At 36.9% G+C, this 15,459-nt stretch overlaps 1 protein-coding gene across 16 annotated transcripts in view; it reads right to left on the bottom strand.

Annotated features, from left to right (window-relative positions):
* Nucleotides 1–5,173: 5,173 nt before the first annotated feature.
* LOC107998917 (rho GTPase-activating protein 32) overlaps nucleotides 5,174–15,459 on the bottom strand; it is a 29,182-nt gene continuing 18,896 nt past the window's right edge. For 8 of the 16 annotated variants that reach the window (XM_062082874.1, XM_062082877.1, XM_062082873.1 and 5 more), the window contains 6 exons: nucleotides 15,071–15,208; nucleotides 14,328–14,732; nucleotides 13,888–14,218; nucleotides 13,471–13,804; nucleotides 12,474–13,395; nucleotides 5,174–12,375 (listed from right to left, as the gene is read on the bottom strand). In XM_062082874.1, the coding sequence (XP_061938858.1) occupies nucleotides 9,844–12,375; nucleotides 12,474–13,395; nucleotides 13,471–13,804; nucleotides 13,888–14,218; nucleotides 14,328–14,732; nucleotides 15,071–15,208 (4,662 nt within the window). In that variant the 3' untranslated portion in view covers nucleotides 5,174–9,843. The remainder of the gene's footprint in view (nucleotides 12,376–12,473; nucleotides 13,396–13,470; nucleotides 13,805–13,887; nucleotides 14,219–14,327; nucleotides 14,733–15,070; nucleotides 15,209–15,459) is intronic. The other 8 variants (XM_062082881.1, XM_028667280.2, XM_062082878.1 and 5 more) reach the window with 4 other exon arrangements.

Raw genomic sequence — 15,459 nt, 5'->3', positions numbered from 1 at the left:
AGGCGGAGTCTGTGGAACACGTCGTGCTCCCAGTTGGGGTGAATCCTAATACCCGGATAATGGGAAGTAATTGCGAGGGATCAGAGCCCGGCGTAGCTACTCCACGCTTCCTCTCTCCCTCTCCCTCTCCTTCTCTCTTTCTCCCTCGGTTCAGGAGTCGTGTATAGAGAGAGGGTGGAGGTGTCGGCGTTCTCATCCCCTTGTGGCGCCGTGGAGATTCGTGGGGGTGGATGAAAAGGACGGTCCAACGGACGCGCGCACGCACACACATCCGTGGAGGGTGAGAAGGGAAAGGAGAGGGAGAGAGAGAGAGAGACAGGGGGCCTATAATCACGTTACCGTGGCAAAATCACGGTGCACATTCTCAAATACGGATGGGATCACCGCCGTGTTTTCGCTCAAGGAGACGCTATCGTCCGTGAAAGATTAACTTTCCATCAAATTCGCCCGCTATCCAATTCTTCGAAACTTTGTTGCCCTGTACGGAATACCTTGTCTCGAAAATATATAAAGCAAAACATCTTCTTTTGAATCCCAAAAATATACCCTGGTCTCAAGATAGAGAGTAGGAGCTGGAGAAAGAATAACGAGATCGCGGGATGCCATTTGCGACGTTTAAATTCCGTTAAGACGTCTGTTGTTACGGGGGCCGTAAATAAAGGAGGGGGATTCGCCTCCCCTGCAAAAGGGAGACTGGAATGCGGCAAAAATAATGAAATAAAGGACAATGAAATGGCAGGTACAATAGACAATGGGGAGGGCCTAGGATGGATGAGAATGAACAAGGCGGCAAGTACAGAGGGGAACCCCGTTGGGGCCGTGGACAGGGTGGCCGCGATGAGGGGTTAAAGAGGGAGGGGGAGGGTTGGTAGCTGCGCGTACTAAATGCAGTGGGCGGGTTCCCCATTACTTTCATTATTTTCCTTCATAGGGGTTCGGCACCGATATGCGCAGCACAGGATGCTGCAGTCCGCGAGCCACGAGGTTGGAATAGCCTGCTGCTACCTGTATCTCTATTGTTCGCGCTCTCTTATCGCTTCTCTGTCTTTTTCTCTTTTTCTCTGTCTTCATTGTTTTCGTAACGTTCGTGTACGATTGAGATATTGTTCTTGTAGCTGTTGTTCCATATTAATTTTTAATTGTGTCGAGGGTTGAGCTAGATGCAGGTGTAACAAGGGTGTCGAGTGTATTAATCGAGGTTTAATTTATGCTTGATTCGTCCGATGCTTGGATCGTGGAAGGGTGATTTAGGATTAGATTGTTTTTGGGGGTTGTTTATCGGTGGGATTACGAGTTTGAACGAATGGTATGGATAATTTCTATCGTTTCTTTTTTTACCGAAAAATTAAGACGTTTTAACGTTTCTGAAATAAAATAAAATATAGTGATTCGATGTTTCTTCGATTTTTAACATGTCTCTCATTACAAACTGATATATCGTAACGTGAACGATGTAACGAAGAGAGTTCGTTTAACGTTAATCCGATTTCACGCGGTCGAGATGCTGATGAGAAAATCGCGCAATTTTGCCGAACTGAATTTCAAAACGTGTTACTCGCACGCCGTTCAAAGGTCGACTGAACCGCTACACTCGATAACTGGATTTATAACAGAGCTCTGTAATTTTCCCCGACATCTTAGGAACCGAGCTATATCTCGCTTTCATCTACAATTATTCTATTATTGTACAAACTATTATTATTGCGTAACAAAAAATATTTTTAGGAATTTATTACATATGTATGTAATTAGAGTGCATAAGGTGCAGAATGCTGCTCAGTGGAGGGTTAAGATCAAAGGTTTAAGCGTGTCCTTCTAGAGGTAAAATGAAATTGATAAATGCTTGTTTGTCATCCATCGAAAAGAGATACAGAAAAAGAATTGTTATTTAAAAGTGGACGTACTCGTTCGATTTCCATGTAATTTTATACGATTCAACATTGATCGATATTTAGAATCAATTAACAAAATATTATTACATGGAAACAGTTGCGTTTAATTAAATTTTTGAGAGGGAATATTTGTGCAAAATCACACGAGAGAAAATTTATATTAATTACGCGCGAGTAACAAACTTAGATCGTACACTAAATTGAGTGCATTACGGATTACAAAGTGTTTAATCTGGAACAGTACGTCATAGGTAGATCAAAGAGGAGAAGATTATCGTACGTGCAACGTACGGTACCCCATACGCACACCATAATTCGAGGAAATCAAATTACTTTGGCACAAGCGGATAAGATCTATGAAAGATTCCACACGGGATTAATAAAAGGATTTATAACCGATGGTATCGTAGAACAATCAACAAAAGAATATTAAAAATTCGATCAAATATAATTCGATCGATTATTTTCAAAAATAAATCTCTCTCTTTTTCTCTTTTCAAATATTTTCAATTTAAAAATTAAATAAATCACGAATGATGCGTTTTAGTAATTTTATGAACAATATCTTTGAAATTTAACCAATTATCGATTCGAAATACAAGAGAAGCGCAATCAGAGAAGTTAAAGCATTCACAGGGCTAAAAGTTTACAAGCAGTGGTTTAGAGGAAATGGTGGTTCTGGTCGCTGCGGGGATAGAGAAAGGGGATGGAAGCAGACTCCCAGTAGATTTATTCCAAGGGTTCGTACAGGCTATTGGATTGACACGCGGCGACGTCTTGACAGCTTGTTAGGCTAACGGTTGCGTGCTGTTCATCGAACACGATGCGCTTGAGCCTCTTTACTGCTCTTTACCTTGACATTTCGTCTCTGATCTAAAACGTTATACCATTGTCTGCTCCTTGTTTCCCTTGCATCACGATTCGAGAGAGAGAGAGAGAGAGAGAGAGGGATTTTTGTATTTTGATATTCGCTTTCAATAATTGCAATACATTGTTTTCTTATGTTGAAAACGTGAATATCTTTTTTGATGATTTTATTTTTAACTTTGGATTATAAAACTAATTGTTTTATAGCGAAATTAATAAGATTTTTCACAAACATCACGAAACATAATTAATGAACTTTCAATGTTTGAACGATTCCTGAGATAGGTTATGTGACATCGAGGTTATGAATTCTAGAATTCTTTTAACTTTGAATAATTTATACATCGAGTATTTTGAACACTGTGATAAACGTTTAGATTTACATTTTACGAATCATGATGATCCTTGATTTATATAACCACTTAATAATAACTTTTATCCCGAATTTAGATCACTTTGGAATCATGAATCTTACGATTCCTTAAGTCGCGGTAATGCCAATTCGTGTAATGAATATCACAATATTATAAGGTTATTTTTTTATTTAACAAAAAAATTTCTATTCCCATTTCAATGAAAAAAAAAAATTGTTTAATATAGGTATTTATAAAAATGTTTATTCTTGTAGCGAAGCTTCGCAGAGAAAGGAATTAAATATAGGATATATACCCGTTGAAATCTCGAGAACAGGAGAAAGGATCTACGAGAGAAGGATATTCGTGGTGGAGAGAACAGCATTACTGTCCACGTGCCGTTTAACTTGATCACCCTGGGCAATCTGGCCTCATTTCAACCTCCAGTTACTACGGCACTTCCGCTAACAAATAATATTGTTGACGACCCTGTGGGGGCGTTCTGATTCGATTTGCTACACTATAAAAGCGTACTGCTGGGGAGCCGGCAACAGGATAGAGAAAGCTTGATGATCGGAAGATCGACAGAGAAAGATGAACGAAGAAAAGATTTGAAGCGAGTAAAGGAAACAGGCATCGACGGGATCGAACAATTATATATTATTGATATTTCACTGAATTTTCTGAATTATGAGATTAATTGATCCTGCTGAGATATCGAGATAAAAATATAATTTACAATTTAAATTTTTAAAAAATACGAATATACATGAATTTTTTTCAAATTTTTAATCAATAGATTTAGATAGATTTTCAAGTTTTTTACAAAAAAAGTTTTCTATTTATCAAAATTACAAAACCTATAGAAAAATGATTATGAATTTTCAATAAGTCAATTATCGAAATAACAAGTATATCAAGTATAACTTAACCTTAAATTTAATAGTTTAGAGTTTAAACGTCTTTTGAAGATATTTCTTCGAAATATAAAATTTCATTTATCATAATTAAATATAGCAAACTTTAACGATACACGAATAGAAAACGCGAGTCGAATGAGTGACAACGAGTTCTTGTCCAAAAGAAACGAAAGAAAAAATAATTATCAACGTGATACAACACAACGTGCTAGAAAACACGGCTACGGTCTAATTAGTCCGGTTATTTAGTTAGGCCATGCGAGATGCGAGAAGTTTACTCGGCCGTTCGGTGCTAGAACCACTAAAGATTCGTATCTCCAGGACGTGTTTAAAAATAATTACCGTGGAAGATTCAGCGATAGTCACGGAGTCGCCCTCACCTTTGTGCTTCCTGCCCTCTGGAGTGGGCCCTCGTTGTTACGGCATAAAGGCAGCCCAGCCAACCCCTTCTGTACGTCCTCGCGTCTCTTCCGGCACCGTTCAAGTGGTCCTCACCTTTCAACCACTCTATCACCGCGTTTAAAGAAGTAAAGACCAAAGGTCCTTTACCGTTTTAAGAGGTTAGACCGGCTTGAAAGAAGTTTATTCGAGATGACAATGTGACGCGGTGCTCCGGATGCCTTATTAAATTGACGATACACTATCCCAACTCGTATCACGAGACGAATATCGAGTAGTCGCTGAATAGATCGACAAGGATACGATAAAGAACTAAAGACCAAAGGTCTCTTTCGGGTTTAAAGTGATTCACACCGGATTGATATAATACGACGCGATCACGAGTCCGTCAAATTGGCGGGATTTTCGTTATAACTATATGCGCGTAGGTATGATAAAAGAACAATCGGTGCGCAACGAGTGACAGACGCTCGCTCCGCCCCCTAGCAAAATTCTCGATAATTAATTCAATTTGCAATCGAAATACATGCGATCAAAGATGGAATAATGAATATTTCGATATATTGTTTTAGGGAAACAACAATATCGAAACAATTATCGTCGTATCGTAAATTAAATATTTCAATGATAAAATACACCGTATTTTTTTACTACTAGAATTAAAAGATGAAACGATTTCATTTGAAAACAGTTAAAATTTGAACGGTGTTAAAATAGGTTAAAAGGAAATATAAGAATGATATATGATTTCTCCAATATTTATAGTATTTATATTTGTTACATATAATTTTCCATATATTATAATTATAATCGTAGTAGGCAAAAAACAGTAGTATCGTTTAATAACAAAACAGTCATACGACGAGAAATACAACTAAGAAATAAGAAAGAAGAAGAAATCGAAAGAGTGGGAAACAGAATAATAGTGTCCAAGTTGACAAACGGTGGGTATTTGACGCTCAAAAACAAGATTACTATTAGCCTTTCTTTCTGCGACTATGAATTATCTTTGCGTCATTTCTCATAAGAAATATTAATTTCTAATAGGCGTACCTTTTCTCTCTTTCATTCTCAGAATCCTACGACTATATAATATCTATTATATATCCGGTATAACCGCAAGAATCTCAAATTATTAAAAATATACATCCTACGGATGTATCGTTATTGCGCATTACATTGTGCAGAAGTATACTCGTAAATAGATGATCCTCGAGTTTTCTTCCTTTTTTTTTTTTTTATTATTTTAGGCATTATTTTAAATATCGCTAACTAGGCCTTTCCTATTACACTTGGTACCCAGGGAAGCAGCTATTAAAGTTCACTTTAAATACTTCTTTTTTTTAATTTCTAAATAAATTTCTTCTTATTTTCTCATTGGGACAAGCTACTTGTGCATGCATATTTTTTATGAAATTTACGCGTTCACGACTTTTTCCTTTTCTTCTTGTTTTCGATAAAAATTAATAAAAAAAACAATTAAACAGTGACAATTAAATAAAAAATCGAGCACTGAATATTCGAATCTTTGATAATTATATCGACTTTACTCTTAGTTTTATTTCATTTCTTCATCTAATATTTAACTTCAATCAAACAAGTCAATCACTCAAACAAATTAATAACGTTAAATTTTCAATAATTAAATATTAAAAAGAAATTCAAATTTAGAAACAACGAAACTTCAATTGAAATATTCAAGAAATAATTTTTAACCTTTCGAATGATCAATGCTCGTTTAAAAATTTATCACGATTCAAAAATAGAAATGCAAAAAATATAACGATACTACTGGAACAATTTGCAATGTTTAAATGCAAATTGTTACAGTCTTTCTCAACACACGCTATAGAAATGTTTATACTTCGTATAGGTTTTTTAATAGTTCGTGAACGCTTTAACAAGTTTACCACGCGAGTCACGTGTACATCAAACAGGAAAAATTGTAGCAAAAAAGATTGGATTTGACGAGGAATAATCACTATTCCAATTATTATCACTGCTACTCGATCGCTAACTTTTATTAATTCGAAAATTCCGTCGCGTTACCTAAACGCGTCCTATCGACGTCCTATTTTCTCGTTACACATCTTGCTCTCACTCGTCATAGCCATAATTATCGTAATATCTAATAAAAAAAAATCTAATAAAAAATAACAATTTAAAAAAAAAAATAAACAAGAAAAAAATATCCTTCATCCTTTCACAAGTACTTTTTAAATTTTCTTCTTAAATAGTATTAATCTTTCTTTTTTCTTCTTTTTTTTTTCTCTTTTTCTTTTTTCATAAACATTCAAATACAAATCGTTAACTAATGGATTTAAGTATGTATCTCGATGATTTCGAGTACGTGTGCTTGGTCGTCGCTTGGTTTGTCGTTTGCTTTACAAAAAAATCGTGTTACATCGTTTTATACTACTTTACATGTAGCATAAAAAAATACACAAAATATTCGGGTCGCATGAGGGTCGATTTATCTTGGAACACAACGCGTATTACGCGTGCAATGTTAATTATATTAAAAAAGGTTCTGTCGATATCCATATTTGAACGTTCTTTTGCTAATGAATATTTTCTTTTCTCTTTTTTGAGCATTTTCAGGATCACAAATTGATGATTCCCCGAGATTCGGGCAAAGATCGAAATATTAAAAAGATGACTTGTGACTTCTATAGATTTATTACTAAGTTCATTTGATTTACGACGATGATGCTGGATGAATTATTATAAATTATTATCATAATGTCTAAGAGAGACAATTTATTCTGGCGTTTGGATTATACTTATTTGTTGGAAAAAGAGGGAACCATGATCGTGTGACTTCAGAAAAAAGACTTAACGATCTTCCAACGTTTCTGTATCCGGTCTACGATATGACTGGATACTTTTCAGCTTGTAAATGGATCTTAATGAGTGGTAAATTCTTAAATAGTGAATTATAGTAATAATACAAGTTATTCGAGAGAAGAAAAATATGATAAAACTGGTAATCAAAGATAAATGCGAACACTGAGAATAAAAAGTAATCCATAATAGATCATCATTTGCAAGAACGGCAATTCCTAAAAAAAATGGTAAAAATTATGATGAAAAAAATGAAAGAAAAAAAAAAAAGAAGTAAATGCAAAAGGAAATATAAATTAAAGGATATTGTACGTAATGCAATTTATAAAACTCTATCAATTTAATAAATTATACTTTCCTATAAGTGATTAAGAGATAAAATTTTTCAATGTTATCCTTAAAAAATATTCGGTCCTCTAGTAATCTTGATTTCAAGTTAGGCTCTTCTTTACATTGAATGCACAAACTAAAAAGTATAAATTAATATATTACATGTATTGATTAAATAATCAAGAATATACAAAAGAGGTGTTACAAAGCCATGGACCAGTCCATGGCAAAAAAGAGAAAATATATCAACGTGTGCATAGAATACTTAATTTAATATGATAATTTCAATTATTTTTTTTTCTTTTCGTATATTTATGTATAGTATGTATAGAAAGAAAAAATTTTTTGTTAACTTTCAATAAAGTTATAAACAAAAATCCATCAAATGTACCAGAGCTCTTAACATAAAATTGAACATGAATATCAACGAATATTCTAATTTCATATTCTCGACATCGATATAACATTAATAGGGTGTAACATATTTTATAAAATCTGTAACTACGTGCTATTTCTTTTACACGTGATAAGCGATTGGCGTGAAAACAAACACGTAAAACGTAAAAGTGAAAAAATAATAATAAAATAAAAAAATTAACAATATTAATTTTAATTAAAGGGGGGAAAAATTCGAACAAGAAAAAAAAGAAAAAAAGAAAAAAAAAGGAAGTGATAAAATGCTAAGATAGTTAACACACACTTCCGATTATTATAACGAACAAACTTTCCATTCGTTAAAATGCAATACGCTTCATATATCGTATAAAAATATTTAGATCAATGAGCAACAACGAAATTCATAAAAAAAAAGGGAAGCGTTTCGATTATATCTTATAACTCGATTACATTAATCGATACGAAGACACATACGCTTTCACTTAAAAAATATTAATCCCTTTGCACCCGTACTTCAAATCGAAACAGAACGAATAATTCAAATATCTTTTATATATGTATTAATAGAATTCATTAATTTGGTCATTTTTCTTGTTTTTTTTCTCTCTTTTTTTTTTTTAAGTCTTTTTTTATTTTTTTCTTTTTTGTCATCTTTTTTCGTTATTCTCGAACAAACAGGACGACAATAAAATATGAGAAAACATGTATTTATAAAGCACTACGCGTTACGGACATATAATTATTCGAAGATTTCTAATTCAACCATCACAAGAGGAGTATTTATATATAAATTCGTACGTGAAAACACTTAACTTTGCGTAAAATTTATCAAACAAGCTTACATACTTACTTCAACTCACGTTAAAAAATGCAGTTTCGTGTGCAAAGGGTCGACAACAAATCAGTCCACGAACCCAATACACTCTGGTACATATCGATTAAATTAATGGTCGATTAACAGAACAGCACGAAAGGCATTAATAAAATGGGACATCTTTGGGAACGATAACAATAATGACAAAAATTGATTTCTTACACGACTCGTAACAATAACAGAAATAATCTAATAATATTTATGTATAATATCGTTTATATAATAAATTAAAAGATACAGTTTATATCATCGAACTGTTCTGTTAACAACAGCGATAAAAAACCGAACGTTCTCCATCGATTTTCTTTCTAAAAGCATCAATCATCAGACCATCTTTTTCTTTTTTTCGTTATACCACTCATCTTTAATTTAACTTTATTAAATTTCACACTTTAATCCTTTGTACTCGATTAATCTAACACGCAGAGAAAGATAAATATTAAACGAAATTTTAATTAAATACTTAAAAAAAAGAAAAAATATAGCAAAAAGTTTTTAATCACTTAAAAAATCAATCGTACGTATATTTTTTGAAATTAGACGTTAGAATCAATATGTCTTCCATTTAAAATTACGATAGTCGATAGAAATCGATTTGCTCGATTCAAATCGATTTACTCGATACAAGTCGATTAACTATCATTTTCGATAAGTATCGTAAAATACTGATATCCATTTTTCTTATATCATATGAAATTATTCAAACGAAAAAAATACACGTTTTCATATCTAACATTCGAATATAAAAGAAAAGTAATAATAATAATAAAACAAAAACAAAAAGAAATAAACGTACCTCAATAAAATTCGAACGTCGTTGAGAACAAAGGGTTAAATGCGATGATCGGTACAACGAATAGATCACTGGAATAGTATATATCATAGTTCATCATGCGACGCGATTGCAGAGCCATTTATTCAACGCAGGAAAAACTTGACAGAACATTTCCATAAATATTACTTTAATATCAATGAAGGGAGGGTCTAGAAGCTCTCTGCTTTAACCTAGCCAAAAGTGCTTGTTCCCCATCATCTTCCGTCTTCGATAACATTCCTCGAAAGCTTTCCGATCTGTATTTATCCCTTAAGAATGTCCTCCTTTCTTCTTTGTACTTTTCTATCCTTTCTCTACACTGAGGATCGCCAAGATCTAATCCAAGATTCTTTAAATGCGTTTTATCGGAACTGCTCGATGTAGCGTTCGAACCTGTTCCAACATTAGGCGTAGAACTGTGCTGCGCGTCCTCTGTAACCTGTTTTACGGGTAGAGATGCTTCCTCCGTCATCTTATTGAATTTTGCTTCGTCTAAAGATCGACTGAGCGATGCTCGTGTCGCCCTCGCGTGACGAGCTCTCAAACATGGTGGCAAGTGTTGAGTATTATTTACCGGTGGTTCTTCCGACTTTCCCCGAGCAGAATCCAATTCTTGCTTCATTTTTCGCTCACGTACAATTTCCCTACCGATTTCAGAATCAAAGCTTCTTCGATCCTTGTTACTTTCCGCTTCGTATCTTCTCCTCGATGGGACGGATAAATCTCCCACAATACCTCCAGATAACCTTTGCAATGCTAATTCTTGAAGTATAGCAGCTGTGTCTCGAAGAACGATAGAATCATCCACCGGAGAAGATGCATTTGAAAAAGTACACGATGAGTTTAAGGATGTTGTCTCGGATGCACCTTCCGGAGGATGAGCTATCTCACTAGGCTCTGCCGCATTCTCCGATGGTATTACTACTTCAATGTGCTCTTGTAATTGGCTGTTTTTCACGTTGTTGCATTTCAACGATTCTTCAGCACGCGAGGAAAATTGTTTGTGCTGTTGACTGTTCTGATTCGATTCCTTTGGCGAAACATATTCAAAACTTTGGCACTTTTCCGATTTTTGATTTTGACAACGTTGCTTGTTGTTGTCGGCATTAGTTAAAGATAGATCAAGATTTTGACTCTTCTTTGATTGATTGGGGAACGAACAACGATCACTCGCCTGAAATTGTGGTTTCTTATGTAACTGCAAGGAACGTCGAATTTCTTGTTGTTGAAAATCGAGACTTTTTGAGGATCGTTGAGAATTTCCAAAAGTTTCTTCCTCTACGAGAATTTGTTCCTTCACTGAATTCTCATTTCTATTGAACGCTTTAGTGTTATCCAATTGCGTGTAACAAGCGTTGTTTTCATGCTCCATTTCATTAGATTTTTGATTTAAATGAATATCTGCCATACTAACGGTACGTATCTTCTGATTTCCATTGTCTTGATCTTGTACAGGCGAATGTACAATATTTGAAAAATTATTCCCAGAATCAACCACTCCAAAGTTTGTTTGATCATCGAAAACTCTAGAAGTTCTTTGTACATCGTGTTCCTCCAATTCTCTATTATCAGCAACGTCGAATGTCATTTCAGCCGATTCCTGAGGAAGAACGGGACTTTCAGTCAAGTCACTGACACCAATGCAAGACGTATCAGTATCTACAGTTGAGCCCATAGTGAGATCCAAAGAAGTTCTGGAAACATTTTCCGATATCGATCTTAGCTGCGGCGCATCCGTTGCAATCGCATTATTCACAGTTCCTTCTAAAGGATCCTTAGAGCTACTTGATTCGCTCGTCGGTGTCGTAATCGAACCGGTTGTCTCTACTATCACCCACTCGCCAGAATCGTTAGTGTTGGATATCATCTGTGACGTTTCTGTGTTTGTAAATATCTTGTCGGAGTTATCACAAATCACGAAACCGGAATCAGGCAAATCCTCGATCGTTTGTTCGCACGACATCGGAGAATCGAGATCTGTTGCGCTGGATAATGGCAGTCCTGGTAATTCGTTCCTATGTGCGTTTGAATTTCCAGCCATGGCATCGTCGTTTTGTGAAACGATCGATTTGTTCATCGGTACATCGTGTTTCCGCACGTCCAACGTATCTCTGGTGTCTCCGCTACGAGATTTATTATCTTCAACGGGACACGAGCTCGATCTATTTTCTATATCTTTACAAATAGACGTCGTTACTTTACTAGAATCTATCTCGCTAGGATGAGACATTAGCCTCTCGCAAGGCATCATTTCTTGGTCGACTACATCCGATACAACTAAGTTCGTCTCCTTCGAAGTCTTTTGAGCCTTGGAAGACTCTTTATCATCGTACAAATCTATGTGCTTGTCGTATGTCATTATTCTCTCGCAGGATTTAGCATTACTCTGCCCTTCTAAGTTTACGGATAACCTATGACTAGGGTCGGATGATTTATCGGAAGACACGCTAGTTCTGTTCAGTTTGTTCGCGTTACTTTGTTCATTGTCATCGATTTCTAAAGGTAAAGTGAAACTTCGGAAACTTATTCTAGGACTGTTAGCCGGTACAGGTGACGTAGAATGGGGTGTTCCATGTAGCGTAGCGGGTGTGAGTGGGGTTGAAGCTTCGGATAATAACGGTAGGTAGCCTGGTGTTGGCAAAGGAGATGGAGTATCCATGCTGTGAATATCTGCAGATACCATCACCTGTAAACAAAATATTAAATTCGTTAACAACTCGTTTTAACTCGTTTTTAAAGTCGCGTAAAAATTATATGAGGCACAAAACGCGGGATATTAGGTACCTGATCAGGACTTTGGCTATCAATGAAGCGCAACTCAACGTCGCACTGCAGTCTTTCCTCCAATCGCGACCTCTTTCTCTTGGATCCACCGGTAGCGGCTATATTCTGCGTTCCTTCCGTTCTCTGTCGTCGAGGAGAGGCTTCCACCGACGCAACTCCCCCACTCTCCTCCTCCGAGAACATTCGCATTTCTCGTTCCTCCAAGTCGAAGTTAAGCTGTATTTCCGATAAATCCAACGGCGACGCGGTATTCGGTGCGTCTGCTAAATGATCGAAATAGGAATCATGCGAAACTGATCGACTATGTCCGCAAGGTCTAGCTGGTGGCGGTCCCAGCAGAGGACCTAAACTGTCCTCACCATCCAAACTGTCTGCGCTTTTCACTGGTCTTAATCGTCGTAAGGAGTTTAAGGAACTTGGCACCGTTTCTGTTTGAGGTGGCGTGCCAACTTGTCTTGTTTTTCCTCTGGCACCCAAACCACCTCGACCGAACAAAGCTCTCCAGTTCAACGAGGGTGAACGTTTCGAGCCATTTCTCTTTCGCGGTAATTCTATGACCGTATGGTAATGTAATGGTAACCCGGCTGGACCGGCGCCCACTTCCACGTAATCAGGCTCACCTCTCAGGCTACGATTTCGAGCCTCTTCCAAACTAAGCAATCTCGCCGGTGTTGTAATGGCCAACGATTTCGGCCTTCCAACCGGACCGTCCCCGAAAATTAATTCGGCGTAACAGACCAAAAATTCCGTGACCACAGCCTGCACACCGACGCCTTGCAACGCGGCTACGCCTCCAACCTCCAGCTCCTTGCATCTTAAGAGATTCGGAGCCCAAACAATCGCGACGTTACGCGGCGTCATACCGGTCTCCGCTCCTCGAGCTGCGACTCTCACTAAATGTCGCATAAGATATTCCAACGTTCTGAAAACACGAGTACATTATTATTTTTCCATATTATCCATCTTCTACGAATCATTATCCTTTCCCACAAATTACCTGTAGTGCGGTGGTGGTAATTTTCTAACGGTATCCCTCATCCGCCTCAATCTCTCCGCATCGGTACTGGCTTGAACCGCGCTAACGAAAGTGGAATAAAGCTGGTACGTGCAGAGCGGATTCGGCAGCTCTCTGAAGTACATTTTCAACAACGAAGCCACAGAATGAATGTCCTGTAGAATACTTTCATCGGAATGCAATGCAGGGACACGATCCTCGTCGAACGCGTTTCGTAATCTCTGAATGTTCGATGTCACGCCGCTCAGGCGGTATATGCCATCAACCAGGCCATGATTCTCGATGAATTCGGCGCAGCACGTTAAGACGGTGGGCACTGTAAGCATATCGTGAATCGTTAGAGAATCAATTGGAGTATAAAACATTAATATTGATATATACATATATATATAAATATACCATCTTGGCCAGAATTTAAAAGATGTTCCCCTAAATCACAACCAAATACACGTTCCTTCAGAATTCCCGACTGCTTCAACCGCCTTCTAGACGGTCTATTCAATATAAACGATCTGAAAAAGGCGATTAGCTTCCCGTGCTTTCTGAGCACCGGTTTCACGGGTAACTTTGATCTAACTGTCGTCGACACGGTGAGATGCCGTGGCACTTTATCCCCGATCACAGCCACGCACTCGGCCGGGAAAAAGCCGACTGCAAATCCGTGCTTCCCACGCCACCACGTACTCTCCCCTGGAGGGGGCATATCTATTACCGAAATCATGTCTCCAACCTGAAATAGATTAATTTTTCTTTAATTTAAATCCTCTGATCAACCTCTCTTCGCTTTTTCTTTTTGAAAAATCAGAATTAGATTACTTTTTAAATACGGAAAATCATACCTGAAACGAGATTTCATCCGGCGCCTGAGCTACGTAAGGTCTAACTGCATAAGCAGCGGCTACTGCAGGAGTGTTAATGGGGCATGAATCTGACTCTGGGACGAGGATTCTTCTTCCCCTGTTATCTAGCTGCAACCAATTTAACACAGGGCCACAATTTAGGCCTTCATGATTCAACTGGGAGAACCTGTTCAAATAGTCCCTCAGTATATCACAGGTGTTTTTTGGCCGTGTATCTGGAAGCTTGGTTAAGGAAGAGAACTTCCTGTCGAATATGCACCGATGCAACTGCTTGTCGAACATAACAAAATTATCGTACGATCGTTGCAACGTCCAGCATGCGTCCCCGGATGTTACTCTGACCGCGTAGCTGTCTGAATCATTGCTACCCTCGCTAAGCGAAACCTGGAAAATCGACACGCACGATTCTTATTTCTTTTCTTTATCTTAACGGAATTATTTTTCGTAGGATCTTGACTCAGGTTAACCCTTAAGATCTCGAGCGTAATTCGATTTGTTCGAATGAGCGGAGAAATATTTTTGGGGATGCTTCCTGAATTAGCAAGATTTTCGAAAAAAATCCTTATGATCGTAAGGGTTAACAGAGGAGATCGTGGAATAAGAAGAGGAAGGAAGTTAAGAGAGATTAGAAAAGATATTAGAATTTTTTAATCGTCGTACGCACGATAATAATTATTAAGGCGAGGTTAAAAATAGTTTAAAATCGTTTGAATGTAACTGACCTCCAAAGAACTGAGTTCAACATGTTCGTAATGAAAGTGGGCACACTCGTCCAATTTTGGAAACCTTGCTATACTGCTCATGTTGCTGCCAGAGCTGATTGGTGTACTGAAATCGTCCGTTCGATTACATCCTAATCCCTGCGTTCAATAAAAATTTTTACGATTTTCTATCAATTTTATCACAAATAAAAAACCGTGTCTTTGACGACACGTTGAAGATTAACAAAAATTACAATCAAACAGAATTTGAGCAATATTAATAATATAAAAAAACGTTTCCCAAAAACTCCAGAGAGAAAAAATAACATCCATCATTTAATCTATTCTCGAGAATTAGCGTAAATCCATTTTTAAAATCGGTTTACTCAATTTTTTTTACGCCTTTTTTA

Source organism: Apis cerana, linkage group LG12 (assembly GCF_029169275.1).
Source record: "Apis cerana isolate GH-2021 linkage group LG12, AcerK_1.0, whole genome shotgun sequence".
NCBI lineage: Eukaryota > Metazoa > Arthropoda > Insecta > Hymenoptera > Apidae > Apis > Apis cerana.
The sequence above is the reverse complement of the archived record's forward strand: the minus strand, read 5'-3'. Positions and strand labels throughout refer to the sequence as shown.